At 39.2% G+C, this 21,569-nt stretch overlaps 1 protein-coding gene and 1 long non-coding RNA gene across 2 annotated transcripts in view; one reads left to right on the plus strand and one right to left on the minus strand.

The window, feature by feature from the left end:
* Positions 1-7,583: 7,583 nt before the first annotated feature.
* LOC103598865 lies at positions 7,584-13,493 on the plus strand. The gene is made up of 3 exons (XR_551238.1): positions 7,584-7,667; positions 11,153-11,315; positions 13,478-13,493. It is a non-coding gene; the product is annotated as an uncharacterized LOC103598865 (long non-coding RNA).
* E2F7 (E2F transcription factor 7) overlaps positions 11,891-21,569 on the minus strand; it is a 39,026-nt gene continuing 29,347 nt past the window's right edge. Inside the window, exons 10-13 of the mRNA XM_008582918.1 lie at positions 20,235-20,742; positions 18,588-18,843; positions 16,212-16,633; positions 11,891-14,792 (exon numbers count right to left, since the gene is read on the minus strand). Coding sequence (XP_008581140.1) covers positions 14,622-14,792; positions 16,212-16,633; positions 18,588-18,843; positions 20,235-20,742 — 1,357 coding nt within the window. The 3' untranslated portion in view covers positions 11,891-14,621. The remainder of the gene's footprint in view (positions 14,793-16,211; positions 16,634-18,587; positions 18,844-20,234; positions 20,743-21,569) is intronic.

A 21,569-nucleotide genomic window follows, 5' to 3' on the forward strand; every position in this document is an offset into this window, starting at 1 on the left:
TGGGGCTAGCCTGATTCTCAATCTAGCTCTGAATGCAAGATTTCCCTTGTATCAGTTAGCAGTTGCTGAATAACAAACCACCCTAAAATGTAACGGCTTAAAACAATGACCATTTATTATTACTCACTACTTTGTTGGCCTACTGGCAGGTCTACTGATCAGGGCTGGGCTTGACTGATGTAGCTGGGATTGTTCATACGATTTTGTTAGCTGGTGGGTTGGTAGGGAGCTGCTGGTTTAGGAAGGTAGCTGCTGTCATGAATCCACTCTACTCCAAATAGTCTCTCATCTTCCAGTGAGCTATCCCAGACTTTTTCTCATGGTGAAGGCAGGAGTCCAAAGTAGAGAAAGCTAAAGCACAAGAATTCTTTTGTGGTCTGTCTTCAAACTAATATGTCAGCATTTCTGCTGTCTTCTATTAGCCAGAGCAAGTCACAAGGCCAGCCAAATATAAGGGGTGGGGAAATGGGCTTGATCAGCTGATGGGAAGGACTGCAAAGTCACATTGAAATGAGTATGGGTAAATGGGGGTGGGTGGAGAATTGGAGCCATATATACAAACAGTCTACCATGGCCTGCACCTGAGAAATTATGAAGTGACTGGAGCTTGTCTTTGGTAACTCGCTGCTTCCTTTCCTATAGCATATGTTAGTTGAAAGTTTGGTGGATTTGGAGTCAAGAATCCAGGTTCAAGTTCCAGCTCTGCTGTTTCCTTGGCAAGTCATTTTGCTCTCTAAGCATTACTTTGTCTTTAAAATGGTGTGATGACATTTGTCCACCCGCCTTCTGAGCTTTTTTGCTGTATAAACTCCCATGTATTTAATAAGTAAGGTTAAAAAGATCCTCCCTCTTCGATGTTCAAAGTCCTTATGCTGGTTCTTGGCTGCCGAAGCCCCTCCATCACCACCACTGAGTTCCCATCCCATGCAGTTTTCTGCTCCACTTCAGTTTGCCTCCTCGAATCCCTCCTCCCACTCTGACCCAGACATTCCCCAGTTCTAACGTTATTCCCCCATCAAACATGAACTCATGTAATTTCTTTTTCTTGTCATAAAATTATTCAGCTAATATCATAAACAATTTCAACCAAAAATGATATTATTTCTAGACAAAATTGGCATTTTAATAGCCTTCTGAGGAAATCAGGTCTACTTCCACACTGCTGTCAAGCTCCCCTGCATCTCAAAGCACTTTGCATGCGCCTCTTCAATAATTACAGACACTTCTTGAGCACTGATGAGGCTTTAGATACATTTTCTCTCATCATCTTGAGGAGAAGTCAAGGGCCCCAGCCCTGCCACTAGCTTTGTGATTTTAGGCACATCACCTCACGTTATACTTTATTTTTCTCACTTCTAAATTAACGTTGAGAGGCCCCTCTAATTCTGAGAACTTATGATATTCTAGAAAATTTACAAAGTGAAACATGGAGAATCCAGTATTATTTCGGATAATTTTTTATCTTGTGGTTTAGTAAATCAAGTATTCTATAGTCCATGATGACTTAGAAAAGAGAGAATTATAATTATAATTAAAATAGCTAATATGTACTGATTAGGGTTAGGTTCCTGCTTGACAAAAAGTTGTTTTTTAGAAAAATCATCTCATTGCTATTTTACTGTTCTGATGTCAATGGAAGAGTTATTGTACTATGAACAATGGTGATATCTTATGTAAGAAACATTATCCATACAGAGGAATGAATGATAAAGAAAAAAGTGAGAAAGGACTGAGAGAGGAAGGGAGGAAGTTAACACTTCTGAACTCTTACTGTGTGCATGGTAAGAAATGATTTCAGAAACATGACCCTTGGCAGAGATTGACAGGTGTGCTCCAAATTCTGGGCCCTCTTCTTCTTGGGCACTCAGGCAGTTTACACCTCTCAGCCTCTTGCAGATGGCTGTATCTATGTGCTGAGTTCCAAGCAATAGAATGTGAGTGGAAATCATGTGTCCCGGCTCCAGGTGTGACTTTAAAAATCTTCCCTAATATGCTTTTTCCACTCATACAGAGACCACAAACATTCCTTTCATGTATGGAGAAGTGTAGAAATTCTCACCATACTTTTATATGTTGGACAAAGACATAGGAGGACAGTAATTCCTACAACAATTCTGAACCCAATATGAGAAAGAGGCAAGGTGTCATAATGGTGTTATCTAGATTCTGCCACTTACTGGTTCTATGACTCAGGCAAATCTTTTAACTTCTTTAGGCCTTGGCTTTCCAACCTGGAAAACTGAAGTAAAAATTAAAAAAACAAAAAACAAAAAAACCAGATTTGCCTAAGAATGACTGGTGAATGGTTATGCTAGTCTTGTGTTTCCATTTCCTCTTTCTAAAACAAAACAAAACAAAACAAAAAATACAACAAAAAACGAATACACGCACACAAAACCAACACACCTTTATTCAAACTGAATCTTATAAAGTCCTGTTCTGGGGCTGTAAAAGCCTTCAAAAAGTAGGGTTGAGTATTAAAAAATTTTTTGATGATTAAAAGAAATAATAAATGTTAAGCACCTGTCACAGTGCCTAGCATATAATAGGTGCTCAATAAAATTATAATTTTTTTAATAAGTCATAATGGGTCATTATTAGTACGTTGTTTGTGTACTATGTTCAGAGTTGCTCAAGCATTCTGGTTTTCCTCCTCTTGCATTTTCTATTGGGATGAGATTTGCTTTACTATTAGCATAAGTCATAAGCATCCTGCTCTGTTTTTCAAGAAAAGGACGTAATTTTGGCTACAGCCATGTTCTCATTAGAGAAAATGAGGGTGGTTAATGATTAGAGTACAGAAGCAACAAAGTTCTTTTAGTTGCTTAGCAACTGAAGCTGGGGGTGGGGTGGACAGAGACTTTGTAAGCAGTGGGGAGGAGAAAAGCAGAGAAGTGTGAAAAATGAATTTAATGTCCAGGTCATTCCCAGGTGGCTGAAAAGAGATTTATATAGCTCTGATTTATAGCTATAGCTTATTTGTTACATGACTGGAAAATGAAATGAAATATTTTGAAATTCGGCAGTGGTAAGTCATAGTGGACATTTATTGTAACGTGAGGGAAATGTAAACTGTTTATTTAACACGTTGATTGCAAATGAAATACAGGAATGGGTTAGAAACCTGTCATGCTGCAGAGACACTACTGCCACCATGTGGACAATGCTGGGAGCCTACAGGGAGTTGAAGGATGAGGGCGGGCATGAGAGGCTCCATCTCTGAGGAATAAGGTAGGAATCTTCAAACGGTTTTGCTCGTGTGCCCCTGAGAATAATTTTGAAAAAATCTGGCACATTTTATGTTGGTTTGTAAAAATTTTAATTATGAGTTTAAATGGCTGTAACAAATATAATCTCTTGTGGTTTGTGAATGTTGGCATTTAAAAATAAAACTGCTATATCACTTTTAAATGTATACAATGAAACCTAAATACCATAGGGATTTGATACACACCATCAACTATTTTACAACGACATGGCTATTTTCAATGAGTAATTGTCACATAATTCCCTTTCCTCCTTAAACTTGTATTTGAATTCCACTTCCCCAACAGACTTATACTATAATGTTTTATACACACACATATATGTTCTTAATATATAATTTTATATATACTGCATAATACTAGGTATCTATAACATATTATATATATTTCTTTGTAACAAAAATAAATTATAAATTTAAATTATAAAATTTTTATGTGACTATAAGCCTTTAGTTACCTACATATTTTTTAGTACACAATTGATCAAAAACATATAGTAAAAATGTTGATCAATAATTATTAAACATTAAAAAGTTATGCTTGCTTTATTTGTAAATCTATCCCTTAGATTGATGAAGCTTTTAAAAAATTAGTTTACATATCCAAGATGAATATTAATTATTGTAGAATGAGACAAGGGTCAGCATCAATACCATTTATATTTATCATTTTGTCTGGTTGTAAACCTCAAGAAATTTTATTCACAGAAATAAGTACTGGGAATACAAGAAGTTTTACTTCTTGAGAAATGTTAACTCAATTTTTTGAACAATTTCAGAGTCACTTACCCAAAATGACTTTGTATATTTTTAATAATTTTCCTTTTTTCATAATCACTGGACATCTGGACTAAGTTTTGCCTTAAGGTTGTTGACAGCAAAAGAATTGGAAACCACTGGACCTGCAAAAGTGTTTGGTACCTAGTCATTAGAATCATTTATTTACTCTCTCAGCACAGATACCAATATTTCATATCATCCCTGTGATGAATGTTTCAGAGATTTTACACCCCAGAGAATCCACCTTTGCAATCTTCAATTGCAAGGGAGGTAAGCTCTTCTTTTGTGGTGGAAGAAAGAACTTAGAGAAAGGGGAGCTGGGAACGGAGAACTAGTTTAACAGTTGAGCAGAGATTACCTGGGCAAATAAATTTTAAAAATAAATATAAATTGAATTTGAAGATATAATGAAAACAGATTCCCTTAAAATTGTTTTAATGTGTCTATCCTTTGAAAGGTTTTTGCACACCCTAGGTTGAAATCACTGGTTTATCCCAAAAGCCATTCTATGAGGAAGCTTTCAATAAGTCTGATGCCAAATGGGGTTGTGGTGGTAGGGGTCCTAGTTAAGTTTTCAGTATTGGATTTACTGTTTAAATAACTTCCTTATTTTGCTATCATGTCTTTTGTACCCCCCCCCCCAAAAAAAAGATGGTGCTAGGAGATGTTAATAGTGATTCTGAAAGCCTCGATTTTCTTATATCACGTGTCGGCCATGCTATATTGGTTCCATTATTATGCTTTTTAAATTGTGCCTAATTTAGGATAGCCTAAATTAGGCTGTGGTAGCAAACAACCCCAAATCTCAGTGACTTGAAAGCAAGTTTTATTTCCGCTCACGCTACATGTTCATTGCGGGTTGGCTATGCCTCTGCTCCTTGCCCAAGACAGTGACAGAGCAGGCCCCAGCTGGGACAGACATAGAATGCTATAAGTGGTCTCTCAAAGCTTCTGCTTTAAGGGGATACACATCACTTCTGTCTACATCTCTTTAGAAAAATCAAATTTTTGGTCTTTGCTGAGTTCGACATGGTGAGGATATTCAAACTTCCCCCAGGGAGAAGCAGCAGATATTCAGGTCACTATTATAACCTACTATACCTGTGGAAACCCCCAATCTAGGAACCATTGGTTTATAGTAAACAGATGGTTATAATTTTCTAAAGTTACGTTAAAAATATTTATTTTAATTTTACAAAATATTTCCAACATACAAAAAAGTAGAGATTAATATAACAGACACAAGGATTTATATCCCAAAATTCAGACCCTTTTGTTAAAAAAGAATTATATTATATTCTCAAAATATTGTAGATACAGTTGACGCCCCCTCATTAACCCCATCCCATTCCCTTTTTAAACCCCCTCCTTTCTAGAAGTAACCCTATTCTGATGCTAGTGTGTATTGTTCGTGTCACATATCTTTTTACAACTTACTTTTTCTACTCAACATTCTATATTTTATACATATCCACGTTGCTGCATATAGATCTAGTTATTTCATTTCAACTATGCCATCGTAGAATACTAAATGAATAGATAACAACTTATTTATCCATGTTGTTGAAACTTTAGGTTGTTTATAGCTTTTTACTGTTACAAACAATAGTATAATTAACACTTTTATATATATATCTCTTTGTGTACAGGAGTTTCTTTAACATTTATGCTCTCAAAATTATTGAAATGCTTCACCAGAGTGGCCTTGCCAGGTTGAAAAACCTAATTGCTTTTACACACTAAGGTGGCGCTTTATAAATGGAGGCTCCAAAGGGCCAGATAATCACAGGAACTGAGACTGTGATCCAGTCTTACCTGAAACAATTTTCTTTGTAGATAGAGAGAACCAGAGACAGCTTCCTGAGACTTGCGTTGGACCCTCATAAAGCAGTAGAAAGTTTTTCTAGGGGCTTTGCGTGGCATGGTGAATGTGGGACTGAGAGCCAGCAGATCTGGAGAAGCCTCGTGTTTGGATCAGGAGCGCCCAGCAGGGGGTTCTGGGGGATGGACTTGGAGTCTGAGGAAGTCACAGTGATGTCAAAAGGGATAATAGGAACCAAAGAACCGAAGGGAAATTGTACATCTCAGCTGATGACAATTGAACAGATAAGGACCGAGAACCAGTTAGTCCTTTCCCCTGGCTGGATGTCGTGTGAGTGCAGGAAGGAGGTAGTGCTGTATTGAAACTGCTGTTGCAGCCAGCATCCACGTCCTGCTTTTTCCATTCTAACATAACCTCAACGTTGTTCGGGTGTCAAGTCCCCCACCTCCCCCAGACCTCACGTGCGTCAGGTCCAAGGATAGGTCTTTAATTATCTTTATCTTTAGGATTATCTTTATTCCATAAAGATCTATCTAGATCTAACTGGTCTAGAAATGGACATGTAACCCAATTTGGGCCAATGAGAACTGAGGAGATATTTTCTGGGGGATTCTGAGAAAGTTCTTTCTTATTCCTCTGGAAGAACTTCCAAAGAGTTGTTTTTTTCTCTCCCATTGAACTTGACTTGTGTGGGACTGTAATTGCTGCAGCCTGTGGATAAAACGGACATACAGAGTAAGACAAAACAAAAGGAATTGGAGCGAAAATGAGCTGGAGTCCTTATCCTACCTCTGTGCTTTTAGTGATGTGAGTCAACAAGGCCCTTGATTGTTTAAGCCTGTTTGAATTATGTTTTTAAATACTTGCCACTAAAAGTACTCCAGCTGTTTCTAGAGAGTAACAGCGAGTGTGTGTGAGTGTGTGGAGTGGGAACTGAACTGACTGATGTTATACTGATTTGACTGAGTTTAACTTCTTCCACAAGGTAGAATGAAGACTTAAAATAGAAATTAATTTCAATCACAGAATATATACAGGCAGCCTGTGCTTTGCTGGTTCTGATACGCATGCATGTCGTTATTGTGGTTTAGTTAGATGACACTGGTCCTCCAATAACATGGTTCAAATTTCAGTTACTGTGAGTAATTGCATAAAGTACAAACTCTGCTGCTTCTGTCCACAAGTCACTACATAAGTAACAGATACCCATCATAACCAATGACCAATCATGTCACTTCTTTCAAAGTCTGTTGTTCATGCCCAAAGTCTGAGTGTTCACGCAGGCAGCAAAGCATGGAGTCACGTTGCCTTTATCACATCTCCCAGTGATAAAGAGACATGATATTTTAATAGGATGAGCAATCTAAAGAGAGAATTGGCCAAGAAAGATGAATGTGAAGCAAAAGACCAGAAAGTGATTATGTTGGAAGTGAAATTGGAATGGAGCATAAATGTAGGTAGAGAAGAAATCACTGAGAGTGGGGATATTGACACTGCTACCATCTGAGAGGCTCTAGATGCACGGGCAGAGGAACTTACTGAAGGTGAACTGACCAACCTGAGTGAGGAAAGGGTTGCAAAGAAACAGACGAAGACAGCCCAGAGGAAGTGATGCCTGCAGAACCTACACATTAAATGAATTCTTGGAGATATCTTATGGAATCAAAAGTACAAAGAATAAAATGTTGGAAGCTGATCCAAACTTAGAAAGGAGTATAGTTCACCAAGACACAGAAAAGATGCTCAGTACCTATTGTGAGTTACACAATGAGAAGACAAGTACTCTTCAGACTACCCTTGGTAAGTGTTTTACAAAGAAATGAAACACTTTAATTCCAATGTTTCTAATATTTTCAATTATATACTAAATAAATACTAGTATTGATATTTTTTCATTTCCCTAAATATTTATAGCCAATGTTAAGAGAGTTTCTAATGTTTCAATATAAATATTTAAAGGCCACAGAACAATTGTGGTTATACATCCATGCCTTTGCACTGATCACTCCCTTAGCCTAAAATATCCTTCTCTCACCCCATTTCTCGTTCTCTACCTGGTGATCTCACATGCATCTTCCAAAACCCAGTTCAAGTGTTAAGATTGCTTTGCACACTTTCAGTTTGCATGGTCATTTTTATAGTTTTGCATTATTGTGTAGAGAGGACTGCCGGCAAATTAGAGTTAAAACTTTCTGTGCACCCAAGTTTGTGTTCTATACAATTCATAGAACTGGAAAATTGTGTGGGTAAAGTATTAGATAGGTTTGTATGGACTATGCCTTCAACATTTTGCGAAAACAATTTGCCTTAGGTTTTATAAGTGACGTGGTATAGAATGTGTTGGGCTGGGATACTGGGAGTCATGTGTTCTGGTCTCAGCTCTGTGGATAAACTTGTGTTCTATACAATTCATAGAACTGGAAAATTGTGTGGGTAAAGTATTAGATAGGTTTGTATGGACTATGCCTTCAACATTTTGTGAAAACAATTTGCCTTAGGTTTTATAAGTGACGTGGCATAGAATGTGTTGGGCTGGGATACTGGGAGTCATGTGTTCTGGTCTCAGCTCTGTGGATAAATTACTGTGCAGTCCAGAACAAATCACTAAACTCCTTGTTTCTATTTTCCTCCTCTGTAAAATTGGTGCACAAATAAGGTAATTTTCAAGGTTCCTTTGGGCAATAAATTTCTATAATTCTCTATTATTAAAGAGAGAAACAGTGAGTGGAATGCCCCCTCGCGCCACACTACTTCTGTTTGCATAGGACAGTAAATGTTTATTGAGTGAGTAAATTGTTAGCATGACTTTGGTGGGATAGGGCTGTGCATGAAATATTTGATTCTGGTGAGAAGCTGCTGTTCATTGTGCTCACTGTTTTCGTGGGGCCATTGTATATTAGGCTACAGCTACCCCAATAACTCAGGGTGCACTGTTATGGATCCTTCTTCAGCTTGGTCGATCATTTGTTCATATACTCACTGAGCACAATAATATGGCCCTAATATGGTGAAAAAACTCAATTCCTGCCTTGGAGGATCTCACAGTATGGTGGGGAAACAACTTTCTGAGAGGCAAATTTGAACTGGATTTTGGAAGATGCCTATGAGATAGCCTGATAGAAAAAGAGAAATAGGAGTGGGAGGAGGACCTCTTAGGAAGAGAGAATGGCTGGGGCAATGACATGGTTGCATCAGGAATATGAAGAAAGTGAGCACTGAGGGGGAAGTGATTGACAGAGGATGGGTGGAGGAAGAGGAAGGAGAGGTGGGAGATAGGACTGCTGGGTTCCATGTAGAAATTAGAAAACAGTCTAGGTATTTCTAGCAGGAAGTATGAGACCACTGTCAATATGCCAGCTGGTGCACAGTCCTGGTCTAGATAGTAGATAGTAAAGTATTGGCTGCTGCAAAAACCGAGTCTGCTGCAGTCTGTGCATGGGTTGCTTTTACTGTAACAGGAAGAACAGCCTCAGCTTCCTTTCTATCTACTAAATCTTGCATGAGTGTATCTGACTGACAAAATCACATTTAGAACCTGGTAGCAAGGGAATCTGGGAAATGTAGTTTCCAGGCTTCCAGCCTCTATGATAAAGAGAACTTAGAAGGGGAGTGGAAATGAATGTCGAGGGTCAATAGACAACACCTTGCACAGTGGGCAAGGCGAGTTGGAACCAGACTGAGGGACTGGAAAAGCATGCAGAAGAGTCAGGAAAATGTGGCATGGGATGCCACTGAAAAGTTTAAACGCAGGATTATCATGATTCCATTTGTTTTATAAACATGAGTGGCACCATAGAGGCCATTCTTCTAAACTAAAAAAAATAAAAATAAAAAAATAAAACAAGCTATACCACAATTATTTACCAGATAGTTATTATGTACCTGGAACTAGGCAATAAAAAAGCCCTCTAAGGCTTTTTGTTTTCTAAAAAACTGTGTGTGGTAACTCACACATCCAATATTCAACCCCCAATTTTTGGTTGGGTGCACATTTTGTGGTGAGTGCTGTGAATAGACAGAAATCAACTATGTTCTCTGTCTTTAAGAAGCTAATCTCAACTAGTCCTTTTTCTTTTCACTGAAGAGTAAGAATGTTTAAGAGGACTGTTTGGAGGGTTAATTTATAGCTTTCCCAAGTAGCTTCTGCTAGTCTTGTAAGATGCCCTAAAAAAAAAAAAAAAGATTCCCTAGTGCCCATCACGCAATGCACGTGTTCGTGGGGAATCTGGTGCTAAGCCACTCATAGATGACCTGCTTCTGGGTCAAGGTTTCATAGGTAGCAGAGCAGCTCCCTCGCTACGATCTATTGAAAGTCAGCCCTCGACACAGACACAAGAGTTTAAAACTTTTAAAGAAACTGAAGATTTAAAAAGAAAAAAAAAAGTCCCGTTTTTTAAACAGCAATTCAACCAGTTTTTTAAAAATACATACTCATATACAATATTTCTTCTTGTTGAATTTAAGTCTCTAAAAAATCCTGTAGTAAAAACAAAACAAAAACTGTTTAGTTTTGCTTTACCAGTGTTACCCACTTTTTTTGCACTCAATGTCCATTGACAGCCGAGTCCTTCAGAGCACAGCTGGGTGGATGCTTGTACAGAAGAGCTGATCAGACTGAAACTACCAGTGGGCTATCTATAAAAAAAAGCCCCCAGATGTGAGAGAATAAAAAGAAGAAAACCATTTTAGCTTTAGGTATGATTTCTAAATTTCAGAGGCATTTTCAGGTCAGAAAGGACATTAAATTAATCAGATGGATCTCAACACTAAAAACAAACTAGTAGCTATCACAAATTTCATTGCTAAGTATGAAATATTAAGTGCCGTAACAGTCATCTAGAAAAATGCAAATCCTGGACAGTAGGAGCTTTACAACTATTGTAACAGGATGTTAAATGGTGATCTTGGCTACAGCACTGTTATGGGAACAGCTGTATTCCAAAGGCACTGGGCTCTGCAAAATTGTTAGAGGTTTTGCAAAACTAGTGCACAACTATTGAATCCCTTCACCCAAGAAGACCATGAAATAGTTGAGGGAATGGAAATAGAAATGGATTTAGTGAGGATTTCTTTGTTGAGTTACGCTGTGATTCCTTACCTCTGCCACACAAGAGCCACCAAGGGGAGGCATTTAGGGTGTTGCTGGCCTCACCTTTCCTGCAGAGGTTGGTGTGTTCCAGTTTCTGGCTCGCCTGGGGGATCTATGGGAGATGGGTGGCCAGCAGCTTTGGCAGTGGAAGGAGGGAGAGGCTCCTCCTTCTTCTTGGCCCTGTCTTCTCTCCTAGAATCAGGGCAAAGGGCCCTGGATATGGATGGGAGATAGAGTGAGCCTGGCACCATTTCAAATCCTGCCTAAGAGTCTATGTGAAGTGGACGGCAGGAAAACCAGAGGCTGGGGGAGAGCAGCAGCTGGAGGAAAGTGTACTGCCTGCATCACAGGAAGTTCAGGTAAATGTTCCAAAGATGAGGCCTCTGAAGAATTGTCTGTGTGAATCAGCTCAAACATTTGCCAGTCCCACCTCACAATTTAGTAGTCGAGACTGACAACACAACACTGATGACTCTCTGGAGCTTTAAAGAGCTGGGGGAAGTCAGATTAAGTCTGCTTGGAGGTTAATTTAAAAGTGAGGGTTAACAAGAGAATTTGGCTTTGAATTAAAAGTGAGCACTTGCTAGATTGAGATGCATTTAACCTTTAGGATACTGTGAGAAGTCAGGGAGTTGGTCTGCATTCACCTGTGATTCCTATATTGGATAAGCATCAGAATCATCTGGAAGTTCCAAACCTACAGTGATTCGGACTCAGTAGAAATCAGAAGCTCAATAGCATGTTCCGACAACCCTCCCAAGCTCGCATGTAACTCTGATGCAGGAAGTTCTGGCATTTGGAAACCACTAGAAGGGCTCAGCACAAATATCTGACTTGGGTTTCTGAGGGCCTGGTTGGCCATACTGCAACTGTTCATGGTTTTACTGAACAGTATGCGAAGAAAGCCTACCACAAAATACAACCCATATTTCTTACCAAATGAATTAATTTTTATTGCTATTTTATAAAACTTAATATTTTTCTAAAAAAAAATCAGTTTACATGTAGTAAAGTTACTAGTAGATAGCTATAGATAATATAGCCGTTAGGAAAAAGAGCAGAGCTAAATAATATGAAAACAAAAGCAGTAAGCCACAATAAAATTAATACGTACATCAAACTAGCAGTGCAATAAGATAAGCAGAAAGCAGCTTTACATTTAAAAAAAGTTATTTAAATACAGAAATAGCACCTTACAAAAAAGAATTGAGAAATGTAAACTTGGTAGGTAGATTCAAGTATAAAAGTTATACCCCCAACTCTTGTACCAGAATGAAAGGGTTTCATAAACCCTGGACAGTGTAGGGCACACGCGCCCTCAGTGCCAACTCAAAGATGCATTTCCTTACCAGGATCACCAACAATTATTTTTTTCTTTTACTAAATTATACAATGATAGACTCAAGATTGCCATTGCTTCTTCACTACCCACAATATCCAAGTGTAGCTCAGCAACTTTGCTAACATCAGCTGTTCTGTAAGAAAGATTCATTTCCCTGACAGACACAAACACTGCATTATTTTACATATCATAAAGCCACGTTGAGAAGTGGGTACTGAACACAAAGGTATTTTTTTCCTTAGTTTTCTATTGCTAAGTATGGTCATAAAGTCATAATATTCTCATTTATGGGATTGCTTCTTAACACCCCTCAAGAACCATGAATTCTCTTAGGTGAATATGGTCACATCACAAACAACACAATAATAATAGTAATAAAAAAGGATAGCAAAAAAGTTAAAATAAATGAAGAATATCCAGGAACAGTCAGGGGAAACCAGTTTGTGTTTCCATCTAAATGAAGATGTCTCTGTGAAAATATTTGGTGGAAATTCTTAAGCATGGTAGATTTAAAATGCACATACCCTGAATAGATTTATATGTTGCGTATCCTGCAATCTACCTGAAAAAGGCATATTTTTATTGGGAACCCATCAGTGTTAGTTCAGGGTACTCATCACCATGCAATTGTTGACGACCAGAACAACATTTTTAATCTAACTCTAGCTTGTAAAAAAGGGAAAAAATAACATGTTATAAACTTTAAAAGTTTAGTGTTGATAAAAATTTTACATAAGTAGCAAATTTATTTAATCTGACTACCTACCTCAAGTTTTCAAAATCTTGTGGGGGTAATAAGGCTAATATTATCCTGTAGTTAATATAAAGCTACTTTACTCAGACTCCCAGAGTCTCTTAAATTATTATTTTTATCTTTTCATATAACATTTTACTGGGTCCAAAAATAAAAATAAAATAAAACACTGTCAAAATTCTAAATCTAAGATAGAAGTTGAAAGAGAGACAAGAAAAGGAAGAAGGAAATAGGAAGGAAGAAAGTCACTTACTCTGAACAGACAAGAGGTAAATATCAATAAATCTAGGAATACAAAGAACTAGTTTGCTACTTAATGTATCCCTAAAAGTAATAAGGTTTAACAAAGGGATATTGCATGATAGTTTCTAGAATTTTATCTGCTAGAAAAATGAACCCCTGTACTTACCTTTCTTATTTTTCAGAAGTACCATATAACTCTGGTTTGAATACTCTTGGATATGGAACACAATGTGTCCATTTTCCCTCTTACCCTTCCAAACATGAAGAAAAGAAGTAAAAGAAAAATAAAAGAATCACCTATTGCCTGATGTCAATTTCTACACCATTACTCTTCAGAATTCAACCAAAAGGTCTCATCCAGGTTCCAAATTTCCATATAATTTCTACCATCCTGATTTATTTTATAAATAGCAATTGTTAGAAGGCATCCATACCTGGTACCCTATAGTTAACATTTAAATAAAAAACACAGGGCATGTAGTGAAAGAAACAACACAGTAGGATTTTTATAAACAGTAAAACCTCATTGTTTACACTGTTATTTGAGAAGCAGCTAATAAGCTGCTAGAGTTCTTCTTAGTTCTCATGCCCACAGATAAGGTTAGCACAGTTCATTTATAGCAAGGTGTGTCATTCACAGTTATTTTGGTCTTGACATTTGCCATGTATATACATTTATCCACATTATTACTAGGTTGTAGAATAAGTGCAGGGCAAATTATAAAAAAAAAAAGTACAAACATTCAAGTCGTCATACCCTGAAAAATATGTGTTAGGCTGTAGCTGTAAACTTTTTGCACTAAATCCCATTTCAGGAATAAAATAAATAAGACCATAGGATTCACAACTGAAGGTGGCTTCCCAACGAAGCCTAAGGAAGCAGTAGCTTTTTTAAACTGCAGAAAGGAAGTTTCTCTCACCACAGATTTACACAGGGCAAGTGGAAATACGTGTCAGGAATGCTTACCCTAGTTAAGTGCTAGACAGCCCCCTCCTTTAGAAAAACCACAAGGCTCCAGTAGACTGTTCAGATCTACTTCCAGCAATAAGATGATTCTTGAATCAAAACCATGAAAGTCAGTCGGTGCTTTCACTGAGACACCATGCAGAGTCTGAACTCTACCTGGTATTAAATGCACAATTAATAATAACTACTTTAGGAGAATAGATATTCATGATGGTGGGAAGTTAACAGAACCAGTGGATGAAAGAGAGAGGAAGGACGCGTGCTGACGACCAGATGGTTTGCATTCTACTTAGAACATGGCCTGCAACACAGGGGAATTCAGGAGGCTTGATCCCACCCCCACCTGGCAAAGCATCAGGTTAGTCAGCCCCACTGCTGGGGATTTCTAGCCTCCTCTGGGCTGAGGTCGTGTTTCGTGACTGATTCCTTTCTCTTCTTCTAAGCACAGGGTCTCTGACACTGCCAGGTGTCTTGAAAAATGTCTCACGATGTGCGCATCGGATGCTCTTGGGGGTCACTGGAACTGCTGACTGAAAAAACGAAAAAAAGAAGAAAAACAGAAGTGAGGTCCAATTGTTTGCAATCTCTGTACTGGAAACCCTTTCCTGACCTGTGTCACTATGATCCCTATGCAGGTGTTCCCACCTCTTAGCTTTTCTACCACACTCATCCCGATGACCCCTTTCACAACTCTATCTCAACTGCAAAGTAAATTCATAATTATTTTGGGTGCAGAAAGGCAGCCTACCAAAGAGTTTACAAGAGTGGCACCTGAAGCCAGTTTCTGGGCTCTGTCATAATTAGCTGTATGACTTTGGGCAAATTACTTAAACCAATCCGTCCATCAGTTTCTTCATCCATGCAATGGGGAGGAGAAAAGTACTGACTTCACAGGGTGGTGAGAATTAAACGAGACAACATTTGTAAAATGCTTCAGAGCATGCAAGGCAAATAGTAAGTGTATGTGTGTTGGCTCTTTTTGTTTACTTGCTAATGTTTACTCTCTCATGTTAAATGTTAAATATTTATCCCCTTAGGTACTCTAAATTGACAGGAACCATTATCCTGTTTGCTGCTATATCTTCACTGCATGGCACATAACTAGTGATCAAAAAGCATACCTTATGCTGTAATCATCTTGTTTAAAAACTAACATGTTTATTTCAATGTCTAGCAAATTTTTGAGCCTCTGAATAACTTGTCTAAAATGTTTTTGGCCAAACACAATTCTTTCTCTGGGACAGTAAGTAATCACGCTAAACAATGCCTAATGTATCACCAGAATTCAACAAACATTTATTGACAGAACTATAGATGGAGTTTGGGGGACGAATGCAGTACTGATTAAGTTATATTGATTACATACCTTTTCGTATGTACTTTTTATATCTTTTTTGAGTGTGTGTGTTTATGTGTGTATATATTTGAGGGTACTTCAAAAAGTTCATAGAAAGATTTGTATTAGTTTTTAATTCTATTTTTCCACAAACTTTTTCAAGTACCCTTATATATCCACTGCCTCCTAAACATCACATTATAAGAATGACTGATGCTAAGAATCTCCGAGTTAATATCAAGACTTTCATTTCCCTTGATTGTTTCTATGGCAGTGTAATTATAATTCAGATCAAATAAAAGTTTGGAGATCACTGAAATCATCTAAATATTCGGCATTCCTCAAAAATGCCTCTGACCTATGCCTAAAATAGGTCTCCTCTAATTCTAAGAAACAGAATGACAACTAAAAACCATTTTGTCTTTCAAGCACAGGCCTTCTCAACTTTTGTCTCAATGCTTTATAAAATAAGCAGGTAACTGCATCTACAATGGAAGCCAGGTAGAGCCTCACCTACTGCCTGTCCTACAGTCATGTGACTAAAATGAAAGCTAATTAAACGCAGACATACCATCACACAGTGATGAGGGCTTCAGGAAATGTCATGCCTCACCTGTTGTAATTTTACTACTGGGACTGGATGTCCCATGTAAATGGGAGACTCAGGTTGGATGATGTTGTGTGACCTTGACATCACCGGACTCAGGTTAAGTGGGGGATGACCCTGAAGTGGAGGGTCTGCAGAAGGTAGTGTGGTCGACTTCGGATTGACCAAGGCTGCAGGGCTGACGAGAAGCTGAGCTGTCGATCCAAGGCCAGGCAAGCCGAAATTCACAGGTCCTGTGTTTGGGAGAGCACCAGGAGCAGAAGAAAGTGGCCCGGGCATTGCGGAAGAATAGAGAACAGGAAAAGGGCCCAGCGTTGGAGATGGCAAGACCATGCAAGGAACACTGAAGGATGGCAGCTGACCTGAAGATGGTCCTGCAGGATGGGGGGCTTGACTGCCAGGTAAGAGCACACTGAAACCATTTAACCCTGAAACAGAAGCAGAACAAGGTGGAAATCATCAGAATGTGAGGAAAGCACTGGCACTCATAACTCCATGGCCCTTTCAAGCAGGAGTCCACAGTAAATCAGTGACTGGTGAAGCCTAACCCCACCTGAACAGCCCCATATTCTCCTTTACAGCAGTGGCCAAGGTGCTAAGCCCACACTTACCTGTGTGAGCACGTGGCCAATGCCTGCGAAAGGTTCTCACTAGGAGTTCCACTGAACCCAAATTGAGGAGGAACATGAAACTCGGATGGGAAAAATTACATTTTTACTTTTATAAATTTCTAACTAAAAGTTTCTGTTTCCCTCAATTATAATCACAGGCAACAAATCACAACAGTGTTATAGCACCTTGCCTTTGTCACCAGTAAAAAGTACAGATATGTTCATATTACATTAGTTATTGCAAATTTCTTAATATACTGTTAAAGTCATCACAACTTTGAAATTATCAGTATTGAACTTGCTGCCAGATCTTTTTATTACTCTAAATAATCTTAAAAATTGTTTTTCTAATTGTATTTCAATGTAATTGCCTTCCTTTGTAATCCTACATATTGAATTCTATGCATTTGTAAACATTCTGTGGAGCTATCCACAGACTTTTTAACAGACTGTCCAAAGATCCACAGCACAGAAAAAGTTAAAGATCCCTGTGTTGGGGCCGGCCCCCGTGGCTCACTTGGGAGAGTACGGTGCAGGGAGCGCAGTGGTGCAGGGAGCGCCGAGGCCATGGGTTCGGATCCTCTATGGGGATGGCCAGTGCGCTCACTGGCTGAGCATGGTGGGTGCGACACCAAGCCAAGGGTTGCAATCCCCTTACCAGTCACAACAAACAAACAAACAAACAAACAAACAAACACACACAAAAAGATCCCTGTGTTGGGCTGTGATTTGGCGACACCAAGCCAAGGGTTGCAATCCCCTTACCAGTCACAACAAACAAACAAACAAACAAACAAACACACACAAAAAGATCCCTGTGTTGGGCTGTGATTTTCATTCAGCAGAAGCTGAGTCTGTTTTTTTTCACATCAGTGTATCCTTGACACTAAGGATTGTGCTTACAATAAACACTCAAAAAATATTTGCTAAAGGAATAAACAATGTTTTCTAGATTAGTGAATAATAATGAACATGTATCTAATCTGTTCTGGTAGGTTAGTTTTAAGCCAACAAGGAATTGAGGAAAATTGATTTAAATATCTTTGCATCAAGAGCAGCTTTATGTACACAATGCATACCTTAAAAATTAGGTATCTATTGTATTTCAGCTTTGATTCAAAATAGTAACAGTCAGCATTTATTGAATCTTGCTACTTGCCAGCCATTATTATTCTAAGTGCTTTAGATGTATTATCTTATTAAATTTAATTCAATTATCACAGCACCCCTGTGAAGCAGTTGTTATTATTATTGCTGTTTTACCAATGAGGATGGCTGAATACTTGTCTTAAGTATGCACAGGTAATAGGTGGTTTTAAACATCAAGCTCTCTTACTCCAGATCTGGTACTTGACTACAATGATATACTCAGTATTTATGGATACTCGAGAGATCAGAATACTAGCTGCATACATAGCCAATAGGTTCATACTGTCATACTAAACCAATGCCGGAGTCAGCTGAACTATAAGAATAGAATCATCTTTTGAATTTTTGTGCTTTACCATCCAATAAAGTTTAATGCATTTTTTAAAAAAATCACCTGCCCTTATTATTTTCCCATTAACCCTGAAGTTGGTGAAAGTGGAAGCAGCCTCTCCCTCTATTTTACAGATGGAAAAAACGGGGGGCTGAGAGTAACATGACCCAGAGGCAATAGTCAGCAACACACAATGAACCGCTTTGGTCAGGTGCCACAGATAAAAATTTAAAAACCCAGTTTATGATCTGACTATCACAAGGGACTTTAAGATATGACAACATCCCTTACCAGCTGGAGACTGCACATAAAGATACTGCAGCAAAGAGGGCTCTTTGGTGCTTTCATTTTCTTTTGAAGGCTTTTCATTATCTGTATTTCTGGAAGGATTTTCCCATTCAGAAGAAACGAAGTAGTCTGCTGTAGCCTTTTCTGTAACCTCCTTTGCAGCAGAGACTTGGCCATTCACGTGAATGTCTTCCAGGGGCATCGATCTCCTGTTACCCACAGTCTTGGGAGAGGCAAGGTCTGTGGAGCCTGAGGGTTTCTAAGCAAAACCAAACCAGAAAGCAGAAAAGCAAGTCAAAATTCCAGTAGTAAATCTTAATAACAGCTTTCTCAAAATAGCTAACACATAAACACAAAGGCAAAACACACATCCATGTGTGTATATCAGTCATTTTAACCCTATTTAAAGGAATGGCCTGAAAAGAAGTGTCACATCATGTGCACCTGATTCAGGCTTATGATTCCTGAGTATAGAAATGATAGAGATTTTTGTAATGGAAAACTGACCATGGTGTTTTGACTGTAACATAAATTTCTGAGTTGGTAGCCAATAGTGTTGATGCTGAGTCTTTTGGGGCCTTATAAGAACTATGGGCTGGCCCAAAGCCATCTTGGTTATCTAAGACATATGCCAGCCAGTCTTTCACTTCTGATCTGCAACCCCAGGCTATACACAATATTGGAAAAATTCATTCTGGCAAGAGAGAAGAATTGAGGAGAAAGGTCTTCATAAATGGAATGATTTCCATGCAGGGTGTCCAGCTGACCCACTGCAAACTGCAGTAATGACAGTGCTTCTGCTTTCTGAGAGTTTTACTGGTCATATCTCATTAACCTCTGAATGGCTACTAAGCGGGAGATGTGGACAGCTCATATTTTTGTTCTTCTCATTTTGTAGCTGGAGAAATGGGATCACCGAGTAGTGAAGAGAACTGGCCAAGCACAGACACTGATGGCTAGCTAGACAGCACCCATGTTCCTGACTGGTGCTCAGCTGCATCCTGGATTAATATGATCATTTCAGTGATTCCAACTTGTTTAAGGAAAAAAGTATACAAAAAAAGACTAGGAGGAAATCTACATACATGTTAAGATACAAACACACAGACTGCCTCTAAGTAGTGGGTAAGTTTTTTTCTACTTTATGCTTTTTTTTTTTTTCCTTTTTGTCTTTTTTACTGATCGGCAAAGGGATCGCAACCCTCGGTGTTGCGCCCGCACCACGCTCAGCCAGTGAGCGGGAACTCCTTTTTGTCTTTTTTACTGATCGGCAAAGGGATCGCAACCCTCGGTGTTGCGCCCGCACCACGCTCAGCCAGTGAGTGGGAACCGGTCTCCACATGGGATCCGAACCCTCGGCGGGAGCGCCGCCGCACTCCCAAGTGGCGCACTCTCCAGTGCGCCACCGGGCCGGCCCTCTACTTTATGCTTTTTAGCATTTTATACAGAGCGACTTTTATAAAAACCACTCTTCTTTTAATACTATTTTATGGAAAGATTTTTGGGAGAACCAGTCCAGTGGGCAGCAAGGGACACATGAAATATTCTCATATTCTAGACTCCGTTGCTTATTAATATTTGCATGTCTTCATTAGGAAGCAGCTCAGGGTTAATGAATGTCATCAGACACATCCACCTGCACTCGCTTACCTTGGGCATGACGAGGGACAGGGGGCTGTCATCATATTCCCTACTCTGTCTTTTAGTGGCCGGCTCATCCTCCTCCTGAGGCTTCCTCTCCTCACAGAGGCGCTTCTGGGCTGAGGATGTGGACGATAGCTCTGCTGTGGCTGGGACTTCTGAGCTTCTGCCCTCCCTCCCTGACCCTAACCCTGACCCTGGGGACGGTCCGTCCTGCAAGCTCCCATACAGCATGAACAGGGAGGTGGAGGGCACGTACACCAAGGGCTGGCCGGCAAGCAGAGGTGGCTTTAGGTTCTCCCCGTCAGAGGCTGCAGAAGGGAGCGAGACACCTATTTGTCCATTCAGACCATTCTGCACAGATGATGTCTGCAAGTCCGTTTGAGCAACAGAAAATACTTGGTGAGCTAAAGGATTAACACAATATTCTGAGTCAACAGAGAAGACAGGCAAAGGAGCAGCAGGGTCCAAGCTGCTCACTGGAGGCACCACTTTCTTACTGGCAAAGGCTTTTCCCCTGAAGTAAAGAGAAACATAATGAGTACCATCAAGCTACCATATTCTACCAACTCCTCGCTTCTGGCTTTCCTAAAGAGAGCCCCACCAAGTCAGCAGAGAGACACCACTGCTCAGCCTGATATTTAGGTGCACTCCCTGAGCACATATTAGCTAACGTCAGAGGCGGATGACCAGGTATAACCTGGGTGGATGGTTAGGGATGGGGTGGGGAGCTGATGTGGGAAGAGCTGTCAGGGGCTCCCAGGTGAGAGCTGACACTAGTTTCTCCTCCATCTCGTTCACATCTAATAGTTATCAATTACTGACACTTACTCCCTTACCAGCATTTAGATACTAATATGATTAGTGAAATGTTGTAATTTAATAAAATTATTATAATAATAGCTACTCTTCTTTCCTTCCAGTTTACTAATGAGGAAGACTGAAGCTCGGAGTTTAATCAACCTGCCAAAGAGGATTCAGCTCTAAACGTGAAGCTGAGTCTCACACCCACGTCTGTTTGGTGGCAGAACCCATGTTCTCACTCACTGTGAGAGATGCTGGGTGCATAAGAGAGACTGGACCAGACTTTGACTTAAAGAAAAACTAATCTAGCTTGTCTAAAATCCAGAGTGAAATAAAATGTGCAGTGAGTGGGAAAACAAACTTATCTACTAAATTATTATTTTCTGTCATTCTTGTCCTATTCTGCTCAGTATTACTAAAGAATTTTTAGGCAGCACACATTCAAAATTAAGTCCCATGAGATTATAAACAATGCCTGGGCCTTTTACAAGTATATAGAAAAATTTCCAAGTATTCAAAACATATTTATGTTTTCAGAAA

This window comes from Galeopterus variegatus, unplaced genomic scaffold (assembly GCF_000696425.1).
Source record: "Galeopterus variegatus unplaced genomic scaffold, G_variegatus-3.0.2 Scaffold2765, whole genome shotgun sequence".
NCBI classification, from domain to species: domain Eukaryota; kingdom Metazoa; phylum Chordata; class Mammalia; order Dermoptera; family Cynocephalidae; genus Galeopterus; species Galeopterus variegatus.